This window comes from Cavia porcellus, unplaced genomic scaffold (assembly GCF_034190915.1).
Source record: "Cavia porcellus strain 051 isolate PalLab524CR breed Dunkin Hartley unplaced genomic scaffold, mCavPor4.1 scaffold_14, whole genome shotgun sequence".
NCBI classification, from domain to species: domain Eukaryota; kingdom Metazoa; phylum Chordata; class Mammalia; order Rodentia; family Caviidae; genus Cavia; species Cavia porcellus.
In genome coordinates this window covers 1,113,887-1,131,229 of record NW_026947497.1, presented here as the reverse complement: position 1 = coordinate 1,131,229, position 17,343 = coordinate 1,113,887, and the positions used below count along the sequence as shown (strand labels likewise).

Genomic DNA, 17,343 nt, shown 5'->3' with positions numbered 1-17,343 from the left:
ATTCTGTATGCCTCACTTATTTGTATGTCAGATTCTTTCCTCATGTTGGGAGATTTTCTGCCATTACATCTGTGAATATTTTAGTTATACCATTTACAATTTTTCCTGCGTCTTCACTGATGCCTATTAGTTTTACACTGTTTCTCTTGGCATCATCTTGAAGCTGCTGGATTGTCATTTCATGCTTCTTTGTTGTTTTTAGAAGTTCTACCCTTTCATGGTTGCTATCTGTGATCCTGTCCCAAGGTCTGAAATTCTATCCTCAGCTTCATTTAAATGGTTTTTCCAGCTTTCAATAGAATTTTTTGTTTGTTGAATATTTCTTTGAATTTGTTTCATTGATTATGCTTGTTTTCTACATTGTTTATTCAAAGTTTGAATCAATTTCCTATACCCCTGTATTTTTTTTTTTTTGTCTATGTCTTCCTTGGCTATGTTGAACAAATCATTTATTAAGGTTGTTATTTCTCTCTTTATATAAGACTTTCTAATTTGATTTCCTTTATAGCCTCATGGATTTGTTTGTATAATTCATTTGCTGTCTTTTCAGAGATTTCTGATTTTCTTTTCAGAGATTTAAAGTCTTGTATTTTGCTGTCAACTGTTCTTGCACCTGATGGACTAGATGTTTGAGATTGCATTTTGGTTTTTTGTTTTGTCATTTTCACCTTCTGGGCCAGTGTCTGTTTATTCAGTCCCAATAGTCACAACTGTCAGCAGTGTAACTCTTAGGGTCCTACTGTGTGGTTGATGTCCACCTAGTTGTTGGGGACATTGTGACTGGAACCTGTTAGGGTCCTCTGTATGGGTGAGGAGCCACCAAGTCTCCCATCAAACCAGCACTGCCAGTCCCCTGAAGTTCAACATTCTGGGAGGGAGAGTGGGAGCCAAAGATTCACTGCAGTGCTTGGTCTAAGAGATGGGGAGGGTAGCTGAGGGCAGCAGGCAGAGCCAGGATGGGTGTGGTGGTCTTCTGGGTCAGCACATGGGAGGAGTGTGCTGCAGCATGGTGGTGGTCAGAGCTGGGGTGGAGCATGGCGATCATCCTCAGCCTGCATGCAGGGTGGGGGGGGCACACAGGTGCAGGCAAGGCTCAGCAGGGGTGGAGCCGGGGTGGAGGGCTGTGGTCATTCTCCTGGCCTGTGTGTTAGCCTCTTTTTCTTTTAAATAACTGATTCTAGGTTCTTTGGGTAAGTACATATCTCCAGTTTGTCTTCTAGCTTGCTAACTGAATGTTAAGGATGTCAGTTCTATTCATCACTGCTCCATTTTCACGATTTTATAGCTGCTGTATTTCCAGCTTATTTAAGTCACCCATTTCCCACATATCAGTTGGATCTCAACCTTTACCTCATCCTAATGGGTCAGAGTATCTTTTATTGATGTTTATGCCATTGCTACTGTTGTCACATACCAATGCAGCAATTGATTCTTAAATTATAATTTGTTACTTACATAAGCATTTTGTTTTATATTTTTTATATTCCCTTATACAGCAGTGTCGGGCGCAGGCGCTCAACATACTCCGCCCAGGACCAAGAGCCACGTCAGCTTCTGCAATGCGTTATGTCCCTCTCCAAATAAACTTCTCCATGGCAACTAGTGATGTTTACTCCGTGGCAGCTTGTGATTGGCCACAGTCAGATAGGCAGCTTGTGATTGGCCACAGTCAGATTTATAAGCCAGAACCCGCCTCAATAAAGTGGCAGTTCCTGTTACCACCTGAAGCGTCTCCTGTCTCATTGGGGGGCTGCGCCGGTCAACTGGTGGCCCGTACGGGGAACGAGACCCTCTCTCCAATGGAATGGAGACGATAACAGGTAAAACCGTCAAGCGCCAATAGCGGGGGCTATGCGGCGGGCAGGGGCTGACAGGTTAAACTGCTCAACGTTGGTAGCGGGTGCTACGCAACAGGCAGTGGGTGCTGCCGGGCCGGATGGCGGGGGCTATTGGGCAACCTTGGGCGGACGTGTCGCAAGGGTCGAGGAACTCATAAAGAGAGTTCTGGGGCCGTAAAGAGGCCGGTTTTGGGGGCGCCGTAAAGGGGCGCGGGGACTAAGCTGTCCCTGTTACAAAAAAAAAAAAAGGAAAAAGGAAACAAAAAGAAATAAAGAGAAACTCTTGAAATTCTCCTTAACATGGGTAACACCGCTACTCAGCCACTGTTAGTCGCTTTAAGCGACTTACTGAGAGAAAAGGGATTACAAATGAAACAAAAACAAATTCAAAACTTCCTCGATCAGGTCGATAAGGTAGCACCTTGGTTTGGTCCCACGGGGTCCGTTACCATCCCCAGCTGGGATAAATTAGGGAGAGATCTTGACTTTGCAGCAGAAAATGGCCTCCTGGAGCCAGGAGTCAGACCCCTTTGGGCAGTAGTGAGGAGCTGCCTCGCAGACGCCTCTTGTCGTGACCATATAAGAGCTGGCACCATGGCGCTTGGTTACCATCAGGCAGAATCCTCCCGCGAGCAATCTCGTGAGCCCAGTGTCGCAGGCGAGGCGACCGCACCCAACCCAGAAACAGAGGACTCGTCAGATAATGAGGGGGAGGAAGAAGAAGTACACAAAATGGCGGATGCAGACACCACCGAAAGAGGGGAAGTCACACACACGCAGTCGAGAGGGCTCTACTCTGAGGCCATAAATGAGCTGCAGCGCAGGATTTCTCAGAGTAAATGGGTCAATGAAAGCGAGTACGGGATCCCAGGGCCGCCCCATATAAGACCTACGGCTCTATCTCCCGACCCGCATCTTGCAGGGGGCCCAAGTCGAGCCTGCCGTGATTAAGGGCGCGCTAGCTCGGAGGCCCCGGGGATCCTTCTACACCCCTATCTGGGCAAGGGTCCTCCAGTTTACCGCCTGTGACACCCTGGATGAATACTCCCAGGAGATATCATGGGGATTCTCCCTGGCCACCATAAACACCACAAATATGACTTTTTTAAATTGCTCCACCGCAACCTGTTATATGTTACAATGTTGGGATAACAGTACACTTTCAGCTGTCGTTATGCAGGTACCCCAGTTCGCACCGGTTCCAGTTATGGCGGACCCAGACGAGTTTCCTGTGATCCAGCTCGTGCGCAATAAAAGAAATAGGCAGGAATAGGGGCTCTGGCTACCATGACTACATTTGCCGCATTCGGCAGTCTACTTCTGCTCTGTCGGATTCGCAGACAAAGGAATAGGGACAAAGTAATTATCAAAAAGCATTGCTGGCCGTGGAATCCGATCAAAGCCCAGCAGCATGGCTTGCCATGCTGTGACGCAGGTGTGGAGCAAAGCATCGCAGGGGGTGTCGTCCTTGGCCAGGAGACACCCCGGTCTCCAAGTCGATGAGCATGCAGGTTGGGCTCATAAAACAATACTCCCGCCCCCTCCAAAAGAGCACCAACGAGTAGTGAGGCACTGTCATGACTGCAGCGTGACACCTCACGAGGGGCACCGACCCCTGGAGACTCTGCGTCAGTTATAAAGAAAGGGGGAGATGTCGGGCACAGGCGCTCAACATACTCCGTCCAGGACCAAGAGCCACGTCAGCTTCCACAATGCGTTATGTCCCTCTCCAAATAAACTTATCCGCGGCAACTAGTGATGTTTACTCCGTGGCAGCTTGTGATTGGCCACATTCAGATAGGCAGCTTGTGATTGGCCACAGTCAGATATATAAGCCAGAACCCGCCTCAATAAAGCGGCAGTTCCTGTTACCACCTGAAGCGTCTCCTGTCTCATTGGGGGGCTGCGCCGGTCACAGCAGTATCCTTTTGTAGGCCCCATTTACTTTTTTCATCATTTATATTTTTCTTTAAGTGAAACCTATTCAGATACTGAGTTTAAAAACAGGATGAATAGAATGGTCTTAAATTGTTCTTTGTAACCAAAATTAAATGTCTAACTTATGAATGCAGCTTCTAGCTCATTTCACATTGCTACGCAAGGTACGTCTGTGCCATCTGCTGCTCTTAGTTGAACAATATAATACAGATCCTAGACTTTCTCATGAACTCTTCCCACATTCTATATTAATCCACTTTTGCTACACTTTTCCTTAGCTCACTAGACAACTCAGGGTGACAGGTTCTTTCTTCAGCCTTCTTTCACCCAATATATTGCATCCCTGGAAAAACTGGATGGAGAAAGGAGGGCAGTGAGTTGGCTGGGGATAGTAGCATAGTGGTGGTGGGCAAAGGAAAGCCTGCATAGTCAGTTCAGTAATGGCCAGATTTCTCGGTGGTCAGTAGAGCCCTTCACTTTGAGAGTGGGAAGGTCTGAAGGGTGGAGAGAGGGGAGAGAGGAAGGAAAGGAGGAGGGGGGGGAGGAGGGGGGGGAGGAGGGGGGAGAGAGGAGGGAAAGGAGGAGGAGGAGGGGAGGAGGGGGAGGAGGAGGAGGAGGAGGGGGAGAGAGGAAGGAAAGGAGGAGGAGGAGGAGGGGGAGAGAGGAAGGAAAGGAGGAGGAGGAGGGAGAGGAGGGGGAGGAGGTGGGGGAGAGAGGAAGGAAAGGAGGAAGAGGAGGGGAGGGGGGGGAGAGGAGGAGGAGGAGGGGAGGAGGGGGGAGGGGCGAGAGAGGAAGGAAAGGAGGAGGAGGAGGGGAGGAGGGGGGAGAGAGGAAGGAAAGGAGGAGGAGGAGGAGGGGAGGAGGGGGGAGGGGCGAGAGAGGAAGGAAAGGAGGAGGAGGAGGGGAGGAGGGGGGAGAGAGGAAGGAAAGGAGGAGGAGGAGGAGGGGAGGAGGGGGGAGGGGCGAGAGAGGAAGGAAAGGAGGAGGAGGAGGGGAGGAGGGGGGAGAGAGGAAGGAAAGGAGGAGGAGGAGGAGGGGAGGAGGGGGGAGAGAGGAAGGAAAGGAGGAGGAGGAGGAGGGGAGGAGGGGGGGAGGGGCGAGAGAGGAAGGAAAGGAGGAGGAGGGGAGGAGGGGGGAGAGAGGAAGGAAAGGAGGAGGAGGAGGAGGGGAGGAGGGGGGAGAGAGGAAGGAAAGGAGGAGGAGGAGGAGGGGAGGAGGGGGAGGGGCGAGAGAGGAAGGAAAGGAGGAGGAGGAGGGGAGGAGGGGGGAGAGAGGAAGGAAAGGAGGAGGAGGAGGAGGGGAGGAGGGGGGAGAGAGGAAGGAAAGGAGGAGGAGGAGGAGGGGAGGAGGGGGAGGGGCGAGAGAGGAAGGAAAGGAGGAGGAGGAGGGGAGGAGGGGGAGGAGGAGGAGGAGGGGGAGAGAGGAAAGAAGGATGAGGAGGAGGAGGGGGAGGAGGAGAAGGAGGGGGAGAGAGGGAGGAGGAGGGGAGGAGGGGGAGGAGGAGGAGGAGGAAGAAGAGGGGAGGAGGAGGAGGACACATGAGAAGAGGAAGAAAAGTATTTATTTTTGGTGCTATAGAGTTTCAATCTGTTTGAAAGGGAGGTAGATCTTTTGGAAAGGGAGGAGACCAAGAGGTGGAGGGATGTGGGTGGCAGAGGAGGAGAAGGGAATAAAAAGGAATTGAGATGTGCTGTGCATGTACACTAAGTCTACAAAAGGAAGGTAATTATTGTGTACTGAAACATGGGCTGACAAAAATAAAAACTGAAAAGTGCTTTTAAAAGCAGGTGGGAAAACTATCCTGAAAATAACATATTTATGCCATTTTTTGGTAGTGACTGTTGATTGTGCTGTGTGGTGGTACAGAAGTCAAGGTCACTCTTCTATCATATTGACCCAAGCTGAGCTAGACTAGAGAACTAAGAAAGCCGCAGGGAGACCCTTGTGTGTAAGGAACACCAGCAAAGGCAGTTCCCATTCCAGATGTTTATTCAGCAATATGTGGCTTGACAACGTTGCATAATCTCAGAGGACCTTTGTTTTATCACCTGTAAAAAGTTTAGGCAAAATTATCTTAGCCTGTTAGAAATGTTATCAAAAACTTCACGGTGCCATAGGACAGCAGTGAAGTATTGATTTTTCCTGCAGAGGTTTTAAGTTAGAAAAGCCATGCAGAAAGTTCTCAAACTTGCAAAAAGCATAATACCAAAAATTCATGATATTCTATATAGAATCCTTATAATAATGACATAAATTTAAGTAATTACATGACTCAGATTATAATATAAATAGTTAAAAGCAAATTTTTTTGGTACCAGGGACTGAAGTCAGGACCTCACATTTGCCAAGCAGGCACTTACACAGTTGAGCTAAACCCTAGCCCTTGAAAGCAAATGTTAAAATTTAAGTTTATGATAGAAAGAAAAATAATATTCTTTTGCTTAATTCTGCTTCCTTATATTTTCATATTCTATAGATTTATTTGCTCATAAAAGTTTTACAAATTGGCCTTCTGATAGACCTTTATTGAACTTTCTAGTTAATTAAGAATATTATTTTACAAATGCCAAAACACACTCTGCTATGAATTGGTTAATTGTTTCAACTGTGATAACGTGATTAGAAAGCAACCTGGAAAGCCTTGACTGCGTGGGGCAAGCACTATTCTTGAACTTTTGCCTCTTTCATGTTACTCTGTTGTGTTCCAAGTAGAGTTTAATCCATGAAAACAAGATTATACTTTGGTTTTTTTGAGGGCAGAGACTTTGAAACATAGTAGAAATGTGTTGTGTCATTCTGCCTGGAACATGGCCATGTGGAATGATGAATACTCTTTTTTCTCTTCCATCAGCAGTGGGAACATGTGAGGATGTGAGTTTTCAGCAGTGCAGTGCATGTCTGGGAGAGCATGCCTTGTGGAGACCAGAAGTTCTTCATATATTTTCATGTGGAACCCTTCAGTTAGCGAGCACTGATTTAGCTCAGATTCCATAGTGTCCAGGTGAGAAACAGATGCTCCCACTCCACAGTATGCCCTTCAGGCTGGGGAAAAACGGAATTTGAAAGAAGTTGGATTTCTAGCAATAGGTAGAGCATTGGATGAGAAGTGTTTGCTTCTCTGTGGTACTAACTCCTCCTAAAATCTACTTCTTAATTAACGTGAAACATCCTTATGACTGGGGCCAAAGAAATCTGGATCAAGATAGTTTCTATTCCCTTCCTGACATTTAAAATAGGACTTTGCAGTGAGGCTTCACCTCCTGAAATTAAAAGCTAAGGTTTAGGTGAGAGACTTAGACTTTTAAAAATTCCTATTGCCCCTCTCTCTCACATCCTCAAGAAGACTCAGGTCTTTAAGCCAATGGAAAATGCCTGTCCATCTGCCAGTGACAGCCATCACCTGTGACACAATAATAGAAGGAGGCTGTGCTGAAGGCCAAGTGGGAAAGCTTGTCCCTCTGGTCCTAAGACTAAGATGGAGAGAAGAGGGGCGAGAATAGGTTTGTCTTGACTTTCCCCCATGGTCTCTGGCAGGGTTGGGGGTTAGGAAAGAGCACGGATGCCAAAGGTAAAGGGGAGCTGTTGGGCTTCATTTGGATCTGAGCCCAGAGCCTAATTTGTCAACAAAGGGTGACTAGGCTGAGATTAGCTTTGAATTTTTGCTTTTCAGGACAGCTAAAATATTCTTTATCATCTTACTGCAAGGTAAATCCAGGAAGAAAGAGAAAGATGATGGAGAAATCATGTGGCTTGGGAGCCAGATGACAGCCTTGCCCTTTGGGCTGGGTTGCTGTAACATGACCCCAGCCTTGGTGTTGGGTAGGAAACCAGAGTAGGAGACAACGAGGTCATGTGGTGCATTGCACCAGATAAGGGCAAGGTGAGATCAGTGACCAGAAGAGTAGCTCTGGGCTCTACCCAACCCATTAGCCAGACCGTGAGTCCCGGCAGGTAAAGTCCTTTGCTGCAGCAAGTGCAGCATTTGTGTGGCACTCAAGTAGAAGGCGATCACTGTGAACACAAAGACAGGAAGCAAGGAGAGAGCAGCTGATGGAGGAGTCCACCACCCTGGCAGGGTGGTCCTGAAGCTTTCCTTCCTCTGGTGCCCTAACAACGGGAGACTTAAGAACCTCAAACATGCATTTTTCACAGTGACAAAGAGGAGACAGGGATATAGCTCAGTAGCACAAGCACCTGCTTGGCAAGCATGAGGTTGTAAGTTTGATCCCCAGTACCAACAAAACAAAACAGTACAAAACAAAACAAAAAAAGAAAACAAAGCATAAATGACAAAGAGCACAACCCAGAATGATCATTTAAATCATTGTAGCATTCCACTTTTTAAAGACAAGTTTGAAACACATTTGTTGTATGTCTGAGAAGTGATTTATACAAAATTTCAATTATTATATTTATTAAATAACTGAATGAATGAATCAAATAAGTTATATAGGAAAAATACAAATATGATGCCTAAGATGCTTATCCCCAGTAGAACTCCCCAGCAAAAACATATACTAAGATCTAGATCACTGCTTTAGAACTAAGGTTGTGGTTCCTCCCCAAGTTTTAGACATAGTCAAGAATGAGTCTGGGAACAATTTTACATTATGAAATAGAGATAATTTGTCTTCAGTTCTCCCAGGACTTAATTTTCTACCCAGTGACCTGATTTACTCTATGTTTTTAAATCTTGCAAATACTTTGCTCTCAAGAAAAACTCTGTGAAATTATTGATATTAAATAATGGCAGTTTGGGAATTTAATATTACATTAGTAAGAACTGAATCTAATGTCCATAGTAACTGTCCTGAATTATGGAAAAGATATGGGAGTTAGAAGGAAATTTTCTATTGCTTACTATGTGGCACTGAGCAAGTCCACCTCTCTGAGCCTGTTTTTTTCACTTAAAAAATAATGAAGAGCTAAACTTTCCTTTACCAATCTCACATAGCTTTATAAAAATCAAAGGAGAATACATTAGCGAAAGTGCTGTTACCATTTCACAGCATAGCTAGAGTTACTATGTCAAAGATCAATAGAGATTGTAGGTGTCCAGTGCAGCCTTCAGGACTCCCCTGAGATAGCACTGCTGGCCTTGCTCATGAATTTTTGGTAGGACTGACTGTGAGAAAGAGTGTTCTAAATGCCTATGAGAAGTACTGTGGCTATGTCTTTGTTACTTTTCTCATTGGTGAGACAAAATATCTGACACCTAAATTTAAAGGAAGATGAATTTCTTTTCTTTCTTTTTTTCTTTTAGCAGTACCAGGGATCGAACTCATGACCATGTGCTTGCAAGGCAGGTGCTTATGCTGCTGAGCTAAATCCCCAGTCCAGAGGAGGAATTTCTTTAGCTCACAGTTTGCAGTTTCAGTTCTTAATCGGCTGACTCCAAGGCAGGATGACATTGCAGACAGGCATCACAGAGAGAAACTGTTGATGGTGGGCAGAAGGCAGCACAGCAGCAGGACGGAGGGAGCCTTTCCGAGGTGACTGGATTTAGATTGTGTGGGGCTGGGTCAAGGGTGTATGATTAATAAACCAGTGTACCTACTGGCTTGGCATAGTTCTGGCTAGCATTAAGGGTGTGAGTGCTATTAGGGTGTCTGCATACACCACAAGACAGAAGGGGCTACTGTGCTCTCGCCTGCCTGCTGCTTGCTGTTATTTTTTGTGCAATTCCATCCTGTTTAGGAAATTCTTTCTTACATCAATCACTTCAAATCTTTTACCTATTTTATATTCTAGAAGGTTCAGGGTTTCTGTTTTTATTTTATTTTGGTGTTTTGAGATAGGGTCTCACTGTGTAGTTTAAGCTGGCCTTGAACTCACAGCAGTTCTCTTGCTGCAGCCTCCCAAGTGTTAGGATTGTAGACATGAATCACCATGCCCAGCTACGGTGTTTCTATTGAGTGTTTAGATTTTTGATCCATTTTGACTTTAGTTGAGTACATGGTGATAGATATGGGTCCAGTTTCAATCTTCTGCAAGGAGATACTCAGTTTTCCCAGCACCATTTATTGAGTCAGCCATATTTCTTCTATCATACACTTTGGGCTCTGTTATGGATTAAAAACTGGTGGTCAACTTAACACCAGCGGAAATGAATCACCATGCTGCTGAACGTACATGTTTCACCTGAGCGTACATGTTTCATCTCCATTTATGTTGCCAGCATAAATGGAGACATGGAGGACAGGCATAAAGGTGTTGAGGTGGTTGAGGTGTTGAGGCATTATGGGTTCTCCCACATGTTGCTGTTTCAGCCATTGGTTCTCCTGGCAGAGAGCTCTGGTCCTCACACCAAGCATTGCTTCCTGGCTCCAGAGGGGAAGGCATGTGCTGCTTGGTCTCCAGGATGAACTTGCCATGCTGGCTTCCTGGCATGTGCTTGACTGTGCTTATTGCTGAAGGGGCTCGGGGCCTCTGTGTCACTGGAAATGGCTGTGGTGCTTTTCAGGACAGCTCTGGTCTTTGTTGTGAGTGTGACTTCTCTGCTACAGCATAGGGCCTTCAACCTACCAGCAGAGCTCCTTCACCCTGCTGGCATGGATTTCCAGGCTCCCACCACTGACCTTTGGGCCTTCCCAGCACAGATCCATAAAAGAGACTGGTGTGGGTCCTTCTTGTGGGCTCTAGACCTCCAGCTGGACTCATGGAAGGCATTGTCTTGAGCTTGAGGTGTTCATGTGGACTCATGTGGGAAGTTGCTGTGGGATTCAGGCCCTTGGCTAAATGTTCTATGTCTTTGGTATTGTGGATAGATTTCCTGCATTTTCTTGTATCAACTCTGGGTGACCATCATAAAACAATATTATAAATTCCATGTTCTGATTCTAATTGTTCTCCTCACAACCCCTGACTACACCAGGCTCTTTTCTCAAAGATCAAATAGCTGAGTATATCAGGGGATGTTTCTGTATTCTTTATTCTGTTCCATTGATCCACATGTCTGTTCGTTGTTGTAGTATCATTCCATTTCTATCACTGTTACTTGGTAGTATAGTTCAAAGTCAGGAATTGTGATATACCCTATTTTGCTTATATTTCCAAAGATTCTGGGTCTCTTCTGGTTCCATATGAATTTTAAGATTGTTCTCTCTAGGTCTGTGAAGTATGCTGTTAGTATTTTGATTGAGACTGCGTTGAATATGTAAGAGAGTTTGGGGAGTATGGCCATTTTGACAATATTGGCTTGGCCTAGTCAGAAGCAAGAGATATCTTTCCATTTTCTGTTGTCCTCTTCAATCTCATTTTTCAGAGTACCTTAGTAATTTTTGTAGTGGTCCTTCACTTTCTTGGTTAAATTAATCCATAGGTATTTAATTTTGCTCAATGCTACTGTGAGTGGTATTGTTTTCATAATTTCTTTCTGAATGAGTTCATTATTTCTACGCACAAATGCTACTGACTTTTGTTTGGTAATTTTGTAGTCAGCTAAATTGCTGAAGTGGCTTATTAAAACTAAGACTTTTTTTGACCAAATTCTTTGAGTCTTCTAGGTAGAGTGTCATCTCATCTGGTGATAATAGACATCCTTATCTTGTTCCTGATTTTAGAGGGAATGTTTTTTTAAAATTTTTCCTTTTTTAATATAATATTGGCTGTTGGCTTGTTATAAATAGCTTCTATGAAATTCAGGTATGATCTTCTAGATAGGTATATTAGGTATATTTTCTTCAGGTTCTTATCATGAAAGAGTATTATGAAAGCCTTTTCTGCATCTACTTATATGACTGTGGTTTTTGACTTTGATCTGTTTATATGATGTTACATTTATTGATTACATATGTTGAATAATCCTTGCCTCTCTGAAATAAAAACCTTTTTGGTCATGATATATGATTTTTTTTTTTGATGAGGGGCTGCATTCTATCTTTTTGATAGAATTTTTACATCTATATTTACTAAGGAGATTGGCCTGTAGTTTTCTTTTCTGCCTGAGTCTTTATCTCATCTTACAATCAGTGTAATGCTGACTTCCATACATGAATTTGGAAGCATTCTGTCCCTTTGATTTCACTGAGAACTACTGGTGGTATAATACCTTGAAAAGCTTTGCAGAATCCAGCACTAAATCCTTCAGGTCTTGGCTTTTTTTTTAGTTGGTAGATTCTTTTTTGTCTTTTTTTTGAGATGGGGTCTTGCTATGCAGTTCAGGCTGGCTTGGAGCTCACTGTGTAGCCCAGTCTTGAACTTGCAATGATCCTCCCACCTCAGCCTCTGGAGTGCTGGGATTACAGGCGTGAGCCACCACGCCCAGCTGGTAGATTCCTTAGGTCTCTCTCAATTTCACTGCTCATCATTGAGTTTATCAGCATTTTTATGTCTTCTTGGGTTAGCTTTGGTATTTGTATGTATCTAGGAGTCTGTACATTTCCTGAAAATTTTCCTATTTGTTGGAATACACATAGTTGTTACTATCTTCTGGATGGTGTCTGTTGTGATTTAATTCTTTTCATTTCTAATTTCATCCATGTCTTTTCTATCTTTCTGTTGGTAAATTTGGCCAAGGTTTTATCTATTTTGTTTATTCTTTCAAAGAATCAGTTGTTTAATTTGTTGATTCTTTGTATTGTTTTCTAAAGTCTTGATTTTATTATTTCCATTTTAATCTGTATAATTTTCCCCCTTAATTTGATTTTGTGCCTAACTGGTTTTGTCTGTCTAACTCTATTAAGGTTCCTCATAAGTTGTTTATTTGAGCTTGCTCTATTTTCCTAATGTGAGCATTGACTCCAGTAAACTTTCCTCTTAGGGCTGCTTTTGTAGTACTCTTGAGGTTCTGGTGAGTTGTATAGGCATTGTCATTAACTTTTAAATTTCTCACTTGAATTCTTCTGTGATCTATTGATTGTATTGGAATATGGAATTAATTTTCTGGGTGCTTCTATATTTTCAGCGATTTCTTTTTTTTTTTTTTTTTTTTGGTCTTTTTCTTTTTTATCGGTACCAGGGATCAAACTCATGACTGCCTGCTTGCAAGGCAGGCGCTTATGCTGCTGAGTTAAATCTCCAGCCCCTTATTTTCAGTGATTTCTCCTGTCCTTGATTTCTGTTTTCATTAGTGGTAGTCTTCTTAACAGACTAAATTCTAGAACTTTTTATTTTCCTGTAAATTTTTATTGTTGTTTATTCCTTGACCTTGCAGGGTAAAAATTCATTTTGTCGTTTTTTAAAATCTTTTTCTTTGGTTAGCTTTATACATTTTGTTTTTTCTGTCTAGGCTATTCTTGAGTATTTTATAGAGTGCTAGTTTTGTAGGCATATATATCTTGAGCTGATCTTTTGAATGAAATGTGCTTATTTCTCTATTTTGAAGGACAGATTTACTGAGTATAATAATCTGGTTAGGAAATTGTTTGTTCTTAGGGCTTGAAACACTTCACTCCAAGTTCTTTTGACTGTTAGTTAAGCTTTGGGTTGAGAAGTCGGTAATTCTAATGGGTTTACCTTTATATATGAGCTTTTGTAAAACTTCTTTTAAAATGTTTTTGTTGGATATCCAGCAATTTAATAAAGATTTAATAAAGATATGCTTTGGTGAGCTTTGTTTTTTCATCCTAGTTGTTTGGTGTTGGAAGCTTCACTTGCTGAACTTCTTTCTTATATTTGGAAAACTTTATGCTATGATCGCTGTGAACATATTGATAATTCCACCTGTGTCATTTCTATCTTGTCTGTAACTCTAGTTACCTAGTAGCCGCTGGATGATCTTTTCTTGTCCCGTTATTTGTGTATGTGTGTATCTTCTTTGAGTACTTCTTCATAATTCACCATTCTATCCTCAATTTTGTATGCTCTGTCTTCACATTGGTCATTTCTGCAATTTATGAATTCTGTACAGTTTTTTATTTCAGGCATTTATGCCTTGTATCCTTTTAGTGATTCTATATCTTTAATGACTTTGTCATTCATATTTTGAATTATTTTGGTCAATTTTTCCAAATTTTTACCTATTTTCTCCAAACCCACTTTGAGCATTTTGAGTGTTATTTCCATAAAGTGTAGTTAATTTCCTCTTTAAAGTTGCCTGATTTTTCATCTCTTCTGTAATCTTACCTAAGCATTTGCTTTCTTTTCCATTTGTGTCCCCTTGGTCTACCCTAGGAGAGTTGGGAGAACATGAGGGTCTCCTGTGGCCTTGCTTTCCTCCCATCTGGTATGTATGTGTATCCAACTTTTATTGTTTATGACTCCATGGAAATCCAATGTTGATATAGAGAGAAAACTAATTGTCAGCCACTACTATGCTGCCTTGGCTGTAGTACTAAATGTAGTGACGACGGTGGCATCACATGCCAACCTGCTCTTGATAAGCCCTAGGAACTACTCATGAACAGCCCGGAAGGAGAACCGGAAGCACTTCTGTTTTAGTGAAGGTGATCTGCTGCCCGTATATTTATTTACAGTGGATCAGACTACCAGTTTCTGCTGGATGTAGGCAGCAGTGCCAGAGCTCAATGCACCACCAGACTCCATGCTTCTTCAGGGCTACCCCTTGATGGGTTCACCCTGAAAACCTGGCCTCCCACACCCCAGCATCAGCCCTGTGAACCTCCTGGTCTGGCCCCGGGCCTGTAGGGGATCTCATGGGATCCCTGTTTACTCTCCTCCTCTCTGCTCTGTCTCCCAAGGCTATCTCTCACCTGAACTCTGGTAGTCCTGAAGTGAAACCCTCCTGGCTTGGTCTCTTCTTTAATCGTGTTGATCTTCTGGCTGTCACCTGTGTTGCCCTGTGCTGTGGAGACAGACTGCAGGAGTGGGAGTCAGTGTTGGCTGGGGATAAGGCCCATAGTTGTGGGGTCCTCCTGGTTAGGTGCACTGGTTGGCCCTGGTAGGCAGCATCATCGCCTCACAGGGTTTACATTTAAAGAAATAATGCTTAATTTTTCTGATTGAAAAGGCTGTGATTCCACAAGTAGAGCCACATGTTCCATCAGTGTCTTTGGGTTCAGCAACAGATCCTGCTTTTATCTAGTCAAGGGCAGACCCCAGAGCTCTAACTTAGCTCACACTTTTCCCACATCCCCAGCATATGTACTCATACTGGTTTCCGTTTGCATGGAATACCCTTCTCCATCCCTTTTCTATATATATATATATATATATATATATATATATATATATATGAGTGAAAGTGTCGTGTAGGCAGCATGTAATTAGGCTTTGTTTCTTTACTCATTAACCACATTATATCTTATGACTAGAAAATATTAACCCACTTCAGTAAAAGTAATTCTTAAAAGGTAAGACTTTGCTTGTGAAAGGTCTTTTGTTCTCTTCTTGCTGTCTTCTTTTGTATTTAAGTGATTTTTATCCTATAGATTGTTTTCTGTTTTATTGTTTTTACTGCATTTATGGTTAGAATTTACTTATTGGTGACCATGAAGGTTATAAAATCTTTTAAAGGTTGAACATGTTATTGTAAACTGATAATACTTAACTCTGATGACACACATACCCAAAAGTCCTTTGTCTATAAAATGAATATGAATGAAATTAACTGAGCCTCTTGTCTTTCTGGTGGTTCTCCTTAACCCTTAAGTACACACAGGCTATGGTTGTAGGGAAATAGCTGAGTATTTTCAGCTCTGGTCTGTCTACTGCTTTCACAGCAGGGGAAAGAACAGGAGCTTCTGAAGCAGACAGAGGTGACTTTGGATTCTTCAGCTGCTACTTACCAGCTTTGGGACAGCTTGGAAAGTGATTGTTACACCTACATAACCACCACCCTCTGATTTTAACTGAATGCTTGATGGCCAGACAAAAGAGACAGCCTGGACGCCTGGAAACTGAGTGCTAGGAAGTCTAGTTAAAAGACAGATGAATTAGAGGCTGAGCGCATTCAGAGATGGAGCAGGAGCAGCAGAAAATAAGCCATTAGCATAGTGTGTCCAGCTGTTCAGGATACAGCACATGCTTCCTGTCCTTTGACGACGACCATGTGATTGCCAGCCATATTCACCCTATAAAAATCACATTAACATCATCCTGTACACAGTTCTGTTTTGAATTCAATCTTTCTGTCCAAGAAAGGACTTCTAAAGACCTAGAATCTCTGAGTTTCTCTTAGCTTGTCTATATAATGGGAGTCATAATAAAACTTTCCTTGTAAATTTTCTTGGAAGATTATATGTTACAATGTTGGAAATTCTCCTGCCAAGTTCTGGAAACATAGGAGGTGCTCAACTATTTGTGAGCATTAATTTCCTGCATATTGAGGCTTCCTAAAGAAATCATCAATTTATTATCAAGTCAAATGATATCTGCCACTCTACTCTGTCCATCTAGCCTCTGTAAACACTGCAATCCTGTTAATCTTTCAAAGTGACTGAAACAAAAGAATTCTGTTACCATATAGACTGTTACAAGTAAAGGTGAGGAAGTGAGAGAAAGGTGGAAGGTATTTTTTAGAAGTGATGCCTGTTCAGCTGTCTGTGACCACAGTGCGAAGGAAAACCTTCCTCACCCTCCTGCTGGCTGGTGGAGTAAACACCTAGCATGGCTCTCCACACCTGCATAATTCAAATTGGACAGAGACAACACTAGTGTTTCACTGACAACTCTAGGGAAATACAGAATTTATTGCATCTAATTAAGTAGCTATGTACACTGTAGCTTTCAGGCATCAGTACAACGCTTAAGATTTGAAACAAGTCAAATTCATATTCGTCCTTGAACTCATGACATGAAATACAAGGCAAGACAAATATCTCAATGAGGTTTTTGTTCAGTTTTCCAAAATGATTGTTCTTTAGTCTGTAATTCAAATGTCTACTCACTGCCAAGTCTTTGAGTATTTCAAACAGAATACTCAAAAGAAGCTGAGTTGCTTCCTGTGTGCCTTTTTCCTTTATGAATGAAATTTTAGTTTTATGTGGATTATTTTATTGGTTCTCCATTTTTCAGTAAGTTGGTACTACTACTTATGCTCTATCAGATAAGAAAAAAAACCAAAAAAACCAAAAACCTAAGCCAAAGCCAGTTAAACATTAAGTCCAAATTTGCATAGCTTGTAAGGAAAAGGGTCTAATTTACCCAAGCTCCTGCTGCAGTTGCTGCCCAGATAGCCCCTTGGTGGAGGCAGAGGGCCTCTCTCCCCATCTCATTTGTCCACCCACCTGCAAAGCGAGGTGCCAGTAGATACTGACTAGTATTGTGCACAGAAGAAATGCCAGCACAGTGAGCACCTTTGCTTTGCTATTGGTGTCTGTTTCTCTGCTCCAAAGGAGCATGCTGGAGCTATCAGCATTTCCAGAATCTTGCTCTTAGTTCATTACTCACACTCCTTACAGTTTTATCCTCACTGTACCTTGTGGATTCAAAGTTGTAGTGAGTGAAGACAAAGGAGAAGAGAACTTTAATCTAAGTAGCGCTGGGAGGCGGAATAAGATAAGAGAGGATGTAGGGAGGGGAAGAATAACAGGGGGGAAGAAAAAGAGAGGCAAAGAGGCAAAGTATAAGGAAGTGTTTTACTTAATAAAAAAGTCAAAGTTTTCTGTGCAATTGATGTGTCACAAGTCAGTTTTGAAAGATAGTTCTGTCTCTTTTTCTTTTTGAC

General features: G+C 42.9%; 1 protein-coding gene and 1 pseudogene across 1 annotated transcript in view; both read left to right on the top strand.

Annotated features, from left to right (window-relative positions):
- Trmt10a (tRNA methyltransferase 10A) overlaps positions 1-1,723 on the top strand; it is a 133,471-nt gene extending 131,748 nt beyond the window's left edge. Inside the window, exon 8 of the mRNA XM_063260537.1 lies at positions 1,497-1,723. Coding sequence (XP_063116607.1) covers positions 1,497-1,603 — 107 coding nt within the window. The 3' untranslated portion in view covers positions 1,604-1,723. The remainder of the gene's footprint in view (positions 1-1,496) is intronic.
- The window catches only part of LOC100732559 (IST1 homolog), a 31,409-nt pseudogene extending 29,686 nt beyond the window's left edge, over positions 1-1,723 (top strand).
- Positions 1,724-17,343: the final 15,620 nt, after the last annotated feature.